This window comes from Cetorhinus maximus, chromosome 25 (assembly GCF_964194155.1).
Source record: "Cetorhinus maximus chromosome 25, sCetMax3.hap1.1, whole genome shotgun sequence".
NCBI lineage: Eukaryota > Metazoa > Chordata > Chondrichthyes > Lamniformes > Cetorhinidae > Cetorhinus > Cetorhinus maximus.
Window position 1 is genome coordinate 37,081,060 of NC_135903.1, and position 15,483 is coordinate 37,096,542.

The 15,483-nt window shown below is 42.3% G+C and overlaps 1 protein-coding gene across 2 annotated transcripts in view; it reads left to right on the forward strand.

Annotated features, from left to right (window-relative positions):
* nsfa (N-ethylmaleimide-sensitive factor a) overlaps positions 1-14,700 on the forward strand; it is a 311,021-nt gene extending 296,321 nt beyond the window's left edge. For both annotated transcript variants that reach the window (XM_078529818.1, XM_078529817.1), the window contains exons 20-21: positions 6,164-6,219; positions 11,385-14,700. In XM_078529818.1, coding sequence (XP_078385944.1) covers positions 6,164-6,219; positions 11,385-11,415 — 87 coding nt within the window. In that variant the 3' untranslated portion in view covers positions 11,416-14,700. The remainder of the gene's footprint in view (positions 1-6,163; positions 6,220-11,384) is intronic.
* The last annotated feature ends 783 nt before the right edge of the window (positions 14,701-15,483 follow it).

The window sequence follows — 15,483 nt, forward strand, 5'->3', positions numbered from 1 at the left end:
TTTTTAATCTCTTCTTCCTGATCTGACTTCAGGACAGTTAGAGGGCCAAGTATTTATTGTTCAGCAGTGTGGAACATGAAAAATACTTGATTAGGAAACGTGCAACATTAAAATCATCTGCATTCAAGTCCTGATCAGTATGTTATTGATGGCTTTATGCCCATTGCAGGAATGTTAGGTGGCAAATGCTTTGTGTTCTGTCCCTGGATATTAAGCATCGGCTTCTGTCCATATATGAAAATCATCAATGATCTCTAATTTGTGTTTTTGACACTCCTAACTGTTGTGGCCAGCATCACTAGTCATTTTAATAACTGTGGGTGGGGGGGGTGCAGTGTAGTGGTATTGTCACTGGAATAGTAATCCAGAGACCCAGGGTAATGCTCTGAGGACACTGGTTCGAATCCCACCACAGCAGATGGTGGAATTTGAATTCAATAAAAATCTGGAATTAAAAGTCTAGTGATAACAATCAACAATGTTGTTAAAAACCCATCTGGTTCAGTAATGTCCTTTAGGGAAGGAAATCTGCCACCCTTACCTGGTCTGGCCTACATGTGAATCTAGATCTACAGCAATGTGGTTAACTCTTAAATGCCTTCTGATATGGCCTAGCAAGCCATTCAGTTGTATCATACCACTAGAAAATCAAAAAGGAATGAAATCGGACGGACCACCCAGCACTGGAAACAACAATGCAAACCTGTCGACCCTGCAAAGTCCTCCTTAATAACATCTGGAGGCTCGTGCCAAAATTGGGAGAGCTGTCTCACAGACTAATCAAGCAACAGCCTGACATAGTCATCTTCACGGAATTATATCTTACAGATCATGTCCCAGACACCACCATTGCCATCCTTGGGTATGTCCTGTCCCACCCGAAGAACAGTCCCAGCAGAGGTAGCAGCACAGTGGTATACAGTCAGGAGGGAATTGCCCTGGGAGTCCTCAACATCGACTCTGGGCCCCATGAAATCTCATGGCATCAGGCCAAACATGGGTAAAGAAACCTGCTGATTACCACGTACCGCATCTTCTCCCCCACCCTGCCCTCAGCTGATGAATCAGTACTCCTAATCTGTGGAATTCACCTCCTCAGAGTGCAGTGGATGCCAGGACGTTGAATAAATTTGAGGAGATAGACAGATTTTTAATTGGTAACGGGTTGAAAGGTTATGGGGAGAGGGCAGGAAATTGGAGTTGAGGCCGAAATGAGATCAGCCATGATCGCATTGAATGGCGGGGCAGGCTCGAGGGGCTGAATTGCCTATTCCTGCACCTAGTTCTTATGTACATGTTGAAAAATACTTGGAGGGAGCACTGAGGGTGGCAAGGGTGCACAATGTACTTTGGGCTTGTCAATGACACTGCCCATCACCAAGAGTGTCTCGGTAGCACCACTACAGTCCGAGCTGGCCGAGTGCTAAAAGACATAGCTGCTATACTGGGTCTGCAGCAGGTGGTGAGAGAAAAACATACTTGACATCGTCCGCACCAACCTCCCTGCTGCAGATGCATCTGTCCATGACAGTCCACAGTCCTTGTGGAGAGAGAACCCCATTTTCACATTGCGAATACCCTGCAATGTGCTAAATTGGATAGTTCTAGAACAGATATAGTTAGCCAAAACTGGGCAACCGTGAGGTGCGGTGGTCAATCAGCAGCAGCAGAATTGTACTCAACCACAATCTGTAACCTCATGGCCTGGCATATCCCCCACTGTACCATCGCCACCAGGCCAGGGAATCAACCCTGGTTCAATGAAGAGTGCAGGAGGACATGCCAGGAGCAGCACCAGGCATACCTAAAAATGAGGTGCCAACCTCATGAAGCTACAACAAGGACTACTTGTGTGTCAAACAGCATAAGCAGCAAGTGATAGAGCTAAGTGATTCCACAACCAACAAACCAGATCTAAGCTCTGCAGTCCTGCCACATCCAGTCAGGAATGGTGGTGGATAATAAAACAACTCACTGATGGAGGAAGATCCGCAAATATATCCATCCTCAATGATGGGGGAGCCCAGTACACCAGTGCAAAAGATAAGGCTAAAGCATTGGCTATAATCTTCAGCCAGAAGTGCTGAGTGGATGATCCATCTCTGCCTCCTCCGGAGGTCCCCAGCATCATAGATGCCAGTCTCCAGCCAAATTGATTTACTCCACGTGATATTAAGAAACGGCTGAAGGTACTGGATACTGGAAAGGCTGTGGGCCCTGACAATATTCTGGCAATTGTACTGAAGACTTGTGCTCCAGAACTAGCCATGCCCCTAGCCAAACTGTTCCAGTACATTTACAACACTGGCATCTACCCAGCAATATGCCCAGGTATATCCTGTAAACAAAAAGCAGGACAAATCCAACGCGGCTAATCACCACCCCATAAGCCTCCTCTCGATCATCAGCAAAGTGGTGGAAGGGGTCATCAACAGTACTGTCAAGTGGCACTTGCTTGGCAATAACCTGCTCACTGATGCTCAGTTTGGGTTCTACCAGGGTTATTCAGCTCCTGACCTCCTTACAGCCTTGGTTCAAACTTGGACAAAAGAGCTGAACTCCAGAGGTGAGGTGAGAGTGACGGCCATGACATCAAGACAACATTTTACCTTGTGGCATAAAGGAGCCCAGGAAAACTGGAGCCAATGGCAATCAGGGGAAAAGTTCTCTGCTGGTTGGAGTCATACCTAGCACAAAGGAAGATGGCTGTGGTTGTTGAAGGTCAATCATCTCACTTCCAGGACATCACTGCAGGAATTCCTCAGGGTAGTGTCCTAGGCCCAACCATCTTCAGCTGTTTCATCAATGACCTTCCTTCCATCATTGGTCACTTTGGGGATGTTCGCTGATGATTGCACAATGTTCAGCACCATTCGCGACTCCCCAGATACTGAAGAAGTCCATGTCCAAATGCAGCAAGACCTGGACAACATCCAGGCTTGGGCTGACAAGTGGCAAGGAACATGTGCGCCACATAAGTGCCAGGCAATGACCATCTCCAACAAGAGAGAATCTAACCATCGGTCCTTGACATTCAATGGCGTAACCATCGCCGAATCCCACACTATCAACATCTTGGGAGTTACCATTGACCAGAAACTGAACTGGACTAGCCATATAAATACTGTGGCTACAAGAGCAGGTCAGAGACCAGGAATCTTGTGGCGAGTAACTCTCGCCTCCTAACTCCCAAAAGCCTGTTCACCATTTACAAGGCACAAGTCAGGATTGTGATGGAATACTCCCCACTTGCCTGGATGAGTGCAGCTCCAACAGCACTCCAGAAGCTTGACACCATTCAGGACAAAGAAGCCAGCTTGATTGGCACCCAATCTGCAAATATTCACACCCTCCACTGCTGATGAACAGTGGAGGATGTGAATCCACAAGATGCACTGCGGGAACCCACCAAGGCACCTTAGACAGCACCTTCCAAACCCATGACCGCTACCATCCAGAAGGATAAGGGCAGCATATACAGGGGAATACCACCACCTTCAAGCTCCCCTCCGAGCCACTCACCATCCTGATTTGGAAATATATCGCCATCCCTTCACAGTCACTGGGTCAAAATCCTGAACTCTGTAACAGCACTGTGCATGTACCTACACCACATGGACTGCAGTGGTTCAAGAAAGCAGCTCGCCACCACCTTCTCAAGGGCAATTGGGGCTGGCCGAGCCGGTGACGCCCACATCCCATGAATGAATAAAAAAACTAGTAGGTTGAAGACTGATAATGGACATAAGAACCAGGTGATGCCCAGGTACAAAATTTTTATTTTTTCCCATAAATTCTGGCTTTTCTTTCTTGCTTGAAAATTATAATTGCTAAATGGGTGCACTGTTCCTTTAACACCAATAGCCCATTAATGTGAAAGTATAGACTGCAAGGGTTAATAGGCTACTCACTGACTCGGCTTTGAGGCTGAACTATTTCCTCTTCTCACCGTATTTCCGTTGGTGCACCTTTCAGTAGGTTTCACTGGATAGCACTCAGGAGTGAGAATTTGGCCTACCCCCTCTGTCTCCCCAGCCCTTACAGCTGCTCTGATTAAGATGTGCTAATTCGAACATTTGAACAAGGAGCAGGAGTATGCTGTTCACCCCCATCTCCCCCGAGCCTGATCCGCCATTTAATAAGATCATGGCTGATCTGATAGTAACCTCAAACCTGCATCCTGCCTACCCCCGATAACCTATCATGCCCTTACTTACCAAGAATCTATCCACCTCTGCCTTCAAAATATCCAAAGACTCTGGTTCCACTGCCTTTTCAAATTCCAAAGACTCACAACCCTCTAAGAAAAGATTTTGCCTCATCTCCATTTTAAATATGCCACCCCTTATTTTTAAAGAGTGACCCTAGTTCTGGATTCTCCCACAAGAGGAAACACCCTCTCCACATCCACCCTGTTAAGCCCCCTCAGAATCTTATCTGTTTCAATCAAGTTGCCTCTTACTCTTCTAAACTCCAGCGGATACAAGCCTAGCCTGTCCAACCTTTCCTCATGAGACAACCCGTCCAGTCCAGGTACTGGTCTGGTAAACCCCTGCACTGTCTCTGATGTATTTACACCTTTAAATAAGGTGGCCAATACTGTACACAGTACTCCAGATGTGGTCTCACTAGTGTTCTGTATAACTGAAGCATAACTTCCTTAACTTTGTATCCAATTCCCCTCACAAATTATAACACACTATTAACTTTCCTAATTACTTGCTGTACCTGCACACTAGCCTTTTGCAATTCATGCACCAAGACACCCAGGTCCCTCTGCATCCCAGACCTCTGAGAGTGAGATCAATCATGTTTCGATTTCACTTTTCTGGCCTGTACAATCATAAATAGAGTTGAGGGAATCCATTTGACCCATATTTGCTCATCCATCCTGGGTGAAAATAGTAACTTTATCCACCTTACCTATCGTATCATTTCACCATTCTCACCTCCAGTACCAAATTGGAAGCTCATTCCAAGTGATGACCATTCTGTGTGATGAAGTTGTCTTTTTCAGTCCTAAATTGGTCTTTATCTGTTTCATCCAATACCTTTGCTCAGTTTGAAATAGCGTTTTGGATTTATCCCTTACGCAGCATTTTGTATCTTGCATAATTCTATAAAGGTCTCCTCTCGGTTATTTTTTCAAGGTGAGCCCCAATTTCTCCAGCTTTCTCTCAAAACCCAGGTCTGTGCTTTCAGCATTTGACCTTGAGCTTAGTTATAGACTGGTTAAAATCGTGAAGCCTATAAATTTACTTAACCAGGGAAGCAATCATGTAGCACTCATGAAGTAGTCATATGGACTCGAAACATTAACACTGTTCTCTCTGCACAGATGCTGCCAGACCTGCTGAGTTTTTCCAGCATTTTTTGTTTTTATTTCAGATTTCCAACATCCACAGTATTTTGCTTTTATCTTAAGCGCTCATTTAACCTCGGTGAAGTTTAATGCCAATTTGATTAAGGATGAATACGAGCAGTGATGCTATGGTTCTGTTCGAAGGGGTGGAGGGAGCACATGCATATTGGCAGAAATCTTACTATTGCTTTGTTTATCTGATTTCTGCAATATTCACCATTAATATATTTATAGGTCAGGTTGCCCAATGTTGCGATCTGGAGTATTGTCTTAGAAGTGGGCTTTATGGGAAAGGAGGCAGTGCTACATATTCCACTGTGTGGTCTATAGATATGTTGGCCCCTTGTCTTTCCTAGTAGCACACTTGCCTTTGAATCAGAATATTGCAAGCCTCACTTCAGATACTTGTGCAAATAATCAAGGCTGATGCATACTGCACTATTCAGGGAGTGCTGTCTTTTGGATGTGATATTAAATGGAACAGCATGATAATACTCAGTGTCCTTGCCTACATTTATCCCTCAGCTACCATGGCAAACAGATCAACTGGTTATTATTTCTAATTGCTGTTTGTGGGACCTTATGGTGTGCAAATTAATTGGTCTGTTTGCCTACATTACAACAATAACTACACCGCAAACATACTTAATTGGCTGTGAAGTGCTTTGCGATGTGAAAGATGCGATATAAATACAGGATTTTCTTTTTCCTTTCAATAGATTGACTGACTGCTTAGCAGAATAATGCTGCTCAGTGTATTCACTAACCATAGCATCACATCTGTCTTAATTTATATTTCAGATGGGGCCTGAGCATCGTGTGAACAAGTTTCTAGCACTGCTGAAAGAAGAAGGAAGGTTGGTTTCATTATTCCCCACTCCTATCTCATAACTTCCACATTGAGTCACTATCTTCAGAACAAGAAATTAAAGGGAAAATTATTGCATGGGTGATGCTCTTTCGCTATCTTGAACAAGCGTCAGACATGAGGTTATCAGTTCCAACAAACATGTATGATATCCAATTAATGAGAGAATGTAAATATGATCTCATCTGTATTCTTGGTGATATTTTAACAAGAAAAATACACGTGGAGGAGCTGTAGTTTTTCCAATCAGGGCTAAGTACATAAACACAGTATGCAATATGAGACAAAAGGATGTACTCAAAGTCTGTCATAAAACTCTCTAAGTCAGAGAGTTCAGGTAATATCTTAAACTACAAGCTTGAGTGCTTATGGATATTTGTAGTCTGTGATTAGGTTACAGCCCTCTAGTTACTGCCCCACAATCCATTATTTTTCAGAATACTTATTATGGTTAGAAGTGTAAACAATGCTAACAGTGTATTAAAGTAGTAGAGCTGAAATTACATTAGTTGGAAGCCTAAGATACTTGTGACTAGAAAATAATAGTGGTGTGATTCACAACAAAGTGTAATGAGGGATTTTAAATGATGGGTTTTGTTGAGATTGAAATTGTAAGCTAGATAGGAAACAATTAGGAATACAAATTATCAATAGGTTAAATCCTTTTAAATTCTTCTCCTTGTTTTTGCACGCTTCCATAACATTGTGTTACTCCTACTTGAAATTTTGTCCAAGCCCATAGCTTCATATCTGACCTGCAGACTTTCTTTTCCTTTGGCCTCTGACCCACCATTGGTGACAGATGCTTTAACCATGACTCTGCACTACATAGTTCTCTTCCTAAATTCTTCCACCTTGGCACACATGGCACACAGATGGCACACATCTTCCCCCTACCATCAAAGTTGTCCTCAGGAACTTGCCTGTTTAGCCTTGCCCTCAGTCATCTCCCCTAGCCCATTGGCTTTTCTTGCTATGTGTCCAATCTCTCCTGTCTTTGGATGTTCCATTACTTGATAGGTGACTGCACAGTAATGTGGCACATACAGTATACACATGTGCATAGCATAAATGTCAAACCAACTCCCCAAAAGCTTACTGGATAAAGTAACTGGCTAGTGTGGCATGATACTGTAGTTAACAGCTGGCGTGGTACAAACAGAAGGATTTTGGGTTCAATCGCCAGTCTGTTATTTGCTAATATCATGGGGCACCCCCTTCCAGAGACTTGAGCATATAATCAAGTCTGAAAATTCCTTGCACTATTCAGAGTCTTGCACTGTGTTGGTGCCACATTTTGGGTGCCATGTTAAATTGAGGCCAGTTGACCCCCTCGGGTAGATATAAAATATCCACTCGCACCATTCAAAAAAATAGCCATTGAAAACTATTGGTTTTGGCAATGGAATGGATTTTTTTTTTCTTTCATGGGATGTAGGTGTCACTGGCTAGGCCAGCTTTTGTTGCCCATCCCTAATTGTCCTGAAGAAAGTGGTGATGAGCTGCCTCCTTGAACTGCTGTAGTCCATGTGAGGTAGGTATGCCCACGTGCTGTCAGGGAGGGGGTTCCAGTATTTTGGTCCAGCGACAGTGAAGTTCTAAGTCATGGTGGTGTCTGGCTTGGATGGGAACAAGCATAGCACAGAACAAGTGTACAGTGTACTTAGAAGGAGGCCATTTGCCCCGTTCAAACATGGACAAAAGAGCTGAACTCCAGAGGTGAGGTAAGAGTGACTGCCCTTGACATCAAGGCAGCATTTGACCGAGTGTGGCATCAAGGAGCCCGAGCAAAACTGGAGTCAATGGGAATCCGGGGGGAAAACTCTCTGCTGGTTGGAGTCATACCTAGTGCAAAGGAAGATGGCTGTAATTGTTGGCGGTCAGTCATCTCAGTTCCAGGACATCACTGCAGGAGTTCCTCAGAGTAGTGTCCTAGGCCCAGCCATCTTCAGCTACTTCATCAATGATCTTCCTTCCATCATAAGGTCGGAAGTGGGGATGTTTGCTGATGATTGCACAAGGCTCAGTACCATTTGTGACTCCTCAGATACTGAAGTAGTCCATGTCCAAATGCAGCAAAACCTGGACAATATCCAGGCTTGGGCTGACAAGTGGCAAGTAGCATTTGCACCACACAAGTGCCAGGCAATGACCATCTCCAATAAGAGAGAATCTAACCGTCGCCCCATGACATTCAATGGCATTACCATCACTGAATCCCCACTATCAACATCCTGGGGGGGTGGGCAGTTACCATTAACCCAAAACTGAACTTGACTAGCCATATAAATACTGTGGCTACAAGAGCAGGTCAGAGGCTAGGAATCCTGCGGTGAGTAACTCGTCTCATGACTCCCCAAAGCTTGTCCATGATCTACAAGGGACAAGTCAGGGGTGTGATGGAATACTCTCAGCTTTCCTGGATGAATGCACCTCTAGCAACACTCAAGAAGCTTAACACAATCCAGCACAAAGCAGCCCGCTTGATTGACACCCCTTCCATAAACATTCACTCCCTCCAACACCAATAAACAGTCGCAGCAGTGTGTACCATCTGCAAGATGCACTGCAGAAACTCAGCAAGGCTGCTTAGGCAGCACCTTCCAAACCCACGACCACTACCATCTAGAGGGACAAGGGCAGCAAATGCATGGGAACGCCACCACCTGCAAGTTCCCCTCCTAGCCACTCACCATCCTGACTTGGAAATATATTGCCATTCCTTTGCTGTCGCTGGGTCAAAATCCTGGAACTTCCTCCATAACAGCACTGTGGGTGCACCTGCACCACAGGGACTGCAGCAGTTCAAGAAGACAGCTCACCACCACTACCTCAAGGACAATTAGGGATGGGCAATAAATGCTGGCCTAACCAGCAAAGCCCACATCCTGTAGATGAATAATAAAAAAAAAGTCTGTGCTAATTTTGCAAATGATAAATTCACTTGGTGCCATTCTTCCCACCTTCTCCCTGTAACCCTGTGCATTCTTCTTTTTCAGATATGTTATGATATGGCAGCTAGTATTTGCCAGGCTGACCAAATCCATAAGGGAAACTTGGCCACGCTATCACAACAATTTTGCAATTTGTATTTATTACTAGAAGGCTTGTGCACTGAAGTCAGAATTAATGAGTCCACTACCACCTTTAGAGATTTTAAATATTAAATGAAAACATTTGTTAAGAAAAGAATGAACCTCAACACACACAAAATTTCAGTTACACGTTTAAAACAGTTCCCAGAGTTTCTACTTAATTAGACCCAACTACACACCCCTTTTAAGGCAGCAGGTCAAATAGATTCCAAACTTATAAAGTCATCCAGCAATGTTACCACCCACTGGACAATGGACTTCCAAAGGCTTTTAACATAACTTTGGTTACTGGAACAGCAAACTCCTGTAGGGTGTCTAGAGACTTTTTCCTCCAAGTCTGTTTCACACAGTCACCTTTCAAGACTTCACACAGCCACACCTCACATAGCCTTCCACCTTTCTTTAAATATATTTTAGCCCTTTTGATTTGTAAATTGCATTGTTTCAACTTGTCTTTCGAAGTTACTTTTCCCAGAATATAAAAAACTTTGATGTTTTCATTATGGCCAGCACTTTTGGGAAAAATCAACGTAATAACCTTGCCTTATTTATGTTGCCAGTTGGAAACATTTTCCATGTCCCTTTTGAACATCAAACACCTTTCCCACTTATCTAAAATGCAAATTTAATTTGCACTGTATCTGTTGACCTCGCCCTAGCTTTACTCACCTCCATTTCAAATGCCTGTTTTACACCTTTAAACCTTGTAGTCTAATCATCTCTAGTTTAATTAAATTAGCGCCACACACAACCATTCACACACACAAACATAAACCGGCTTTAAAATATCCCACAGTAATATTAGGAAATATATGATAATTTCTTCACGGATACTAATCAAACTCTCTCTTGAACCCTTCAATTGAGCCTCCCTCCACCACACTGTAGGGTAATGCATTCCAGATTGTAACTATTTGCTGCAGGATAAAGTTTCTCCATGCCTCCATTGCTTCTGTCAATTACCTTAAATCAGTGTCCTCTCTTGATCCTTCCATCCATGGGAACAGTTTAACAGTTTTTCCATATCTACTAAGATTTACTAGATTGGTTTGAGGTTATAGTTATGCAGATAGACCAACAAAACTGAGATTGTTGTCCTTAGAACAAAAAAGATTGAGGGGAAATTTGATAGAGATGTTCAAAATCATGAGGAGTCTGGACAGAGTAGATATAGAGAAACTGTTCCCATTGGCTGAAGGGTCAATAACCAGAGGGCACTGATTTAAGATGATTGAGAAAAGACCCAAAGGCGATATGAGGAAAAATGTTTTTACACAACAAGTAGTTAGGATTTGGCTTGCACTGCCTGACAGGGCAGCAAATACAGAGTCAATAGTAGCCTTCAAGTATTTATCCAATTTCCTTTTCAAGGAGAAAAATTGCAGGGATATTAGAGAGAGCAGGGGAGTGGAGCTAACTGGATTACTCTTTGAAAGAGCCGGAACAGGCTCAGTGGGCTGAAGGTTCTCATTTTCTGCAGTACTCTTCTGTGGTTCTGTGATGTAGCACCTTTAATATAGTAAATCATCCCATATCACTTCATGAGTATTATCTATAAAATTTGAGACTAAGCTTCACAAAGAAATATTGGGGCAGGTGACCAAAAGCTTGGTCTAAAATGTAGGTTTGAAGGAGCATGTTAAAGTGGGTGAGAAAGGAGCAGACAGATTTTAGGGAGGGCATTCCAGAGCTAAAGACCAGGCAATTTAAGGGGCAGCCACCACTGGTGAAGTGATGAAGATTGGAGATGTACAAGAGACTAGAATTAGAGGAGTAAAGAGATTTTGAACAGTTGTAGGGCTGGAGGGGAGAGAATTTGGAGGGATTTGAGCACAACGGTAATGGTTGAACACGATTTGCTGAGAGTTGGGATACCAGTGTCAGAGCTTTGGATAGGCTCATGTTTATGGAGGGTGCAAAAACTAAAGCTGGCATGGAGAGCATGGGAATAATCGAGTTGAGTTAACAAATAGCTTGTGCGTTGGGGCATTAATAGAGAGCTACCCCTTCCCTCCCCCCAGAATAACCTTCAACACTGATTTCTCTTTGTATCTTGCAGTGATCCTCATCGCCGGGATAATTGGGAATAGAAACAGGAATGCATATTTGGTGGGCATTGTGAAAAGCAACCAACAAATGAAGCACAGACTTGACCGTTCAACTTGGGAAAAGTGAATCTTCAGTCTAAAATCTTAGCATTTTGCATGTTCCTTGCAAAGAAAATTCTCTTACATGTCTTAAATTTTTTAAAAAGACATCTGCATTCTTGGTTTTACTGGTTTTTAATATTGGAAATCTACTAAATTTTTTTTCAAGGATATTTTCATTTGTTGCTGTACAGAGTTTTTTCATCACCTTTCCCTCCTACCCTATCCCAACCCCTTCAAATAAAATTGAGTATTATATCATTAAATTGCACACATGTGGGCTGAATGGCATTGTGGGGGAATTATAAAATCCCAAACATCATCACTGCTTTGGAGCCCTGGAATATGTTGGGTTGGTTCTTTACATGGAAATCAAAAATAATTGCTCTATCGGAATTGGGAGATGAAGAAAATCTTACAACAGGGCTTTGCGCCGCACAGTTGCGCATGTAAGTAGGAATTGGTTGCATTTGGGGTATACTGTATCCAAGCAAGTCTTGTATCAGCAATACAGGGACCTCCACTTACAGGCTGAATTTTCTTTGGGTAACATTTATGTTTAATGTTGGCCAGGTTTTTGAGTTTTATGCAATGGAAATACTGAAGTTAGTATTGGCTTCTTACATTGTGTAAATGTCTATTGAGCGACCACCCTGCATCCCCTCCCCCACCCACAAATTAATGCCTTGAAAAAAAATTATGGTCCCCTATACCTTGCTGATTTTTTAAAAAAATTTAAGCACAGTATAACCGTGCACAAATTGGAGCTTTCTCCTGGATAATGTAGAATATATACCAAAGCCTTGTGTTTGTCCATCTGCTACATTTCTTTTTGTCTTGTCAATCTATGCTTATGTTGTACAAGTTTTGTTACAGTTTATTTATTTGCAAAAGGTTTGCATTTCCTTCTGTCCCTGCAACAACGATGCCAAATGCTTTACGAACATGAGTGTTATTTTCTGCTGTTTTTTTTTTCTCCTTGATCCTGCACTTCAGTGGAATCATTGGTTGAAAAAATTAAATTCTATGCAAATCTCAGTTTTGGAAGTGATGCTTGTATTGTCTAACCACGTGCACTTCAAGCCCTTGCAGATAGTGGAGATACAAGGGAAATTGCAACTGGTGGAACTAGAAATGTACAGTAGGCTGACCAAGATCTCACCTTATTTCAGGTTCCCTGTGGATTAGGGAGCTGATGTTACAAGAATGTTCTCCTTAGAGCAGAGAAGCCTAAGAGATTTAAAGTATGGCGGATTTGGAACAAAGCAAGAGAAACTGTTTCCAATAGCTGATAGGTTAATGAGGACACATTAATGATTGGCAAAGAGGGCAACATGAGGAAAAGCATTTTTTACTTGAGTGGTTAGGATTTGGAAGGCACAAACTGTTGTGGATACAGATTCATTCGTAGCCTTCAAAAAGAGTTAAATAATTACTGGTAGGAGAAAATTAAAAGGATATTCTCAGCCCGTGCTAAAGGCCATACTGCATGAGACCAATATGTGTAACTTTTATCATCTGACCATTTACATGTATGGACTCTGGAAAAGGCCAACAATACTTCAGAATGCAACATTCTCCATAGAACCACACAGAAATGACACCACAGAAACGGGGCCCTCATTCCAACAAATTTCTATTGGTGTTTTTCCTCCAACCTGTGGCCATAGACCAGATGAGAGTATAACTGGAAAGGGAAATTATTGATAGAAGCACAAATTCCTTTGGCAAATTATGATTTCTTTTAACAGGAACTAACTACGTAGACTTAATGTGAATACTATGGAAATGTGCCTCTGCATTTCAGCAATTCTTCTGTATAATATGGAAAAGACACCTTTTTTCCCTTCGTTCCCATAACCAAGAATGGCCAGTGTCACATTTTCCAGTGTCACATTTTGGATGAGCTCATGACCACCCAAGAAGCCATCAGTGCCAGACAATCATGGGTCCAACAAAGCAATTGAAGTCTGGTGTCTGATATAGAAAGGCAACAATATGCAGACGAAACAGATGAAATATTTTCTACGTTATACTTCTAGCTAACAGGCTACCAGTGAATTATATGGGAAAAGAGCATGAGAGTGGACTAACTTGATTGCTGTTCAAAAATGCTGGTGCAGAGTCAATGTGTCAAATGGCTTTCTTCTGTACTGCACTATTCTGATTCCAAAGTTCTAGCAAACTTTTCAGTGTATCAGTGGCTTTTTTTAAAGCACAGATTTGAGTGTTAAAGGGCACCTTAACTTTGCCTTGCATGACCAAAAGCAGTAATCATGCATTCTTCCTCAGTTATGGACCATTATCTGATCAGCCTGCAGTTGTTTAACTAGTTGTCTGAATAGATCTTATATGTATTTCTACCTGGAGCCAAATATTTTAGAACAGCATAATGCTGTTAGACTGTGGAAGTCTTCTCTCACCACCATATCCTGACCCTTCTCCCCTTTCCACAGTTGTGGATTTCCAGCACTAGTTGCGACTTAATGGAATGACTTCTCTGGAGAGAGATCAAAAACCGATATTGGTTACAGATATTTCTGGGAAGCTCAACAACTGAAGTTGCTGGGATATCCTCATTTTTATCCTTGCTCCATATCCCATGCCTTTATGTAAAGGACCTGAGATTTGCCATTCTCTAAATGCTGTAGACTACGTGAGTGAATGAATTTAGTCAAATCACATCAGGGACACTGTGTAGTTGGCTCATAGTATCGACGGATGCTAGAAAATGCACTGGAAAGGATTGGACCAGCACTTTTCTGTAACATTTCTGGAGCGCTCTCTTTAACCTGTCAATTCTTCTCCATTTAAATAGCAATTTTGGGAAAATTATGGAAATGTTCAAACCAAAACCTGAAATGCAGATGCCTACTGATAAATATTTTGACGTCTTGTTTGGGAATGAAACTTTCCTTCAGTACTGTATTTATTTCTGTGCTGTTTACAATGTGTAAGTATTAAAAAGAATCAAATAAAAACCAAGCTTTTCTGTGTTGGCTTTCGGTTGGGTAGTTGAGGTGATCTGTGACCTATCTGTGTAAATTAATGGGCATAATCACTTCATGGTTATGCCCACATAGTCTTTGTAGATCCTTGCTGGCCCATGTCCCAAATTGTAATGAATTCTGTTCTAGTGTGATGTAAATCTTTTTACAGTGAAAATGTGCTATTCAATAAATGTCGAATTAATGCAGCTGTAATGATGTAATAAAGATGCAAATGACAGACTTGTTTGGGTACCTTATGATATTTGAAATGCCATTAAAATCATGAGCAAAACATCTAGCAGAGTGCTTGTATCAGAAATGCTTTTCATTAGGAGCCAGAGCCTTTACCAGATCTTTCTGTGATTACATTCCACAATTTGATCTAGTCGTTTTGGATGTACAGAACTTGAGTATTGCTGAAAAAAAGAGACATGTCAAAGCTTTTTGTCTTGCACACAACAGGACACTCGCAAGAATACTTGATCAAAGGTTACGGGGAAAAGGCAGGAGAATGGGGTTGAGAAACTTATCAGCCATGATTGAATGGCGGAGCAGACTCGATGGGCCGAATGGCCTAATTTCTGCTCCTATGTCTTATGGTAATACCAATATAAGGGGGAAAGCAACAACTTATACTGTATGTGAAGAGAGTGCTGATCGGTTGGCAAGTGGCATTGCCATGGAGAATGCACCATTGATGGTGACTAACAGTTAACTGCCAAGCATTGTTCGAAATTTAAACCAGGCAGCTTGACCCCGATTGGTCAAGAATTGCTCTGAGGAATGTGTCAGCGAATGGCTGTCACTAATTTTGTTTAGCTGAAACTGGTGCAATATATGTACATGTTCTTTCTGTCTGCGAAGAGCAGGGCCCTGTGTATTAATATATGTAGCTTCCAGTACACACACATGTGCCACATTGCAAGGCTGACTGACAATCATAAATTGGTTGGCAGTGTAATTCTTAGTATACTGAGAATTATTTAGCAAATGTTGTCCAATCGCAGAATCACACCTAACA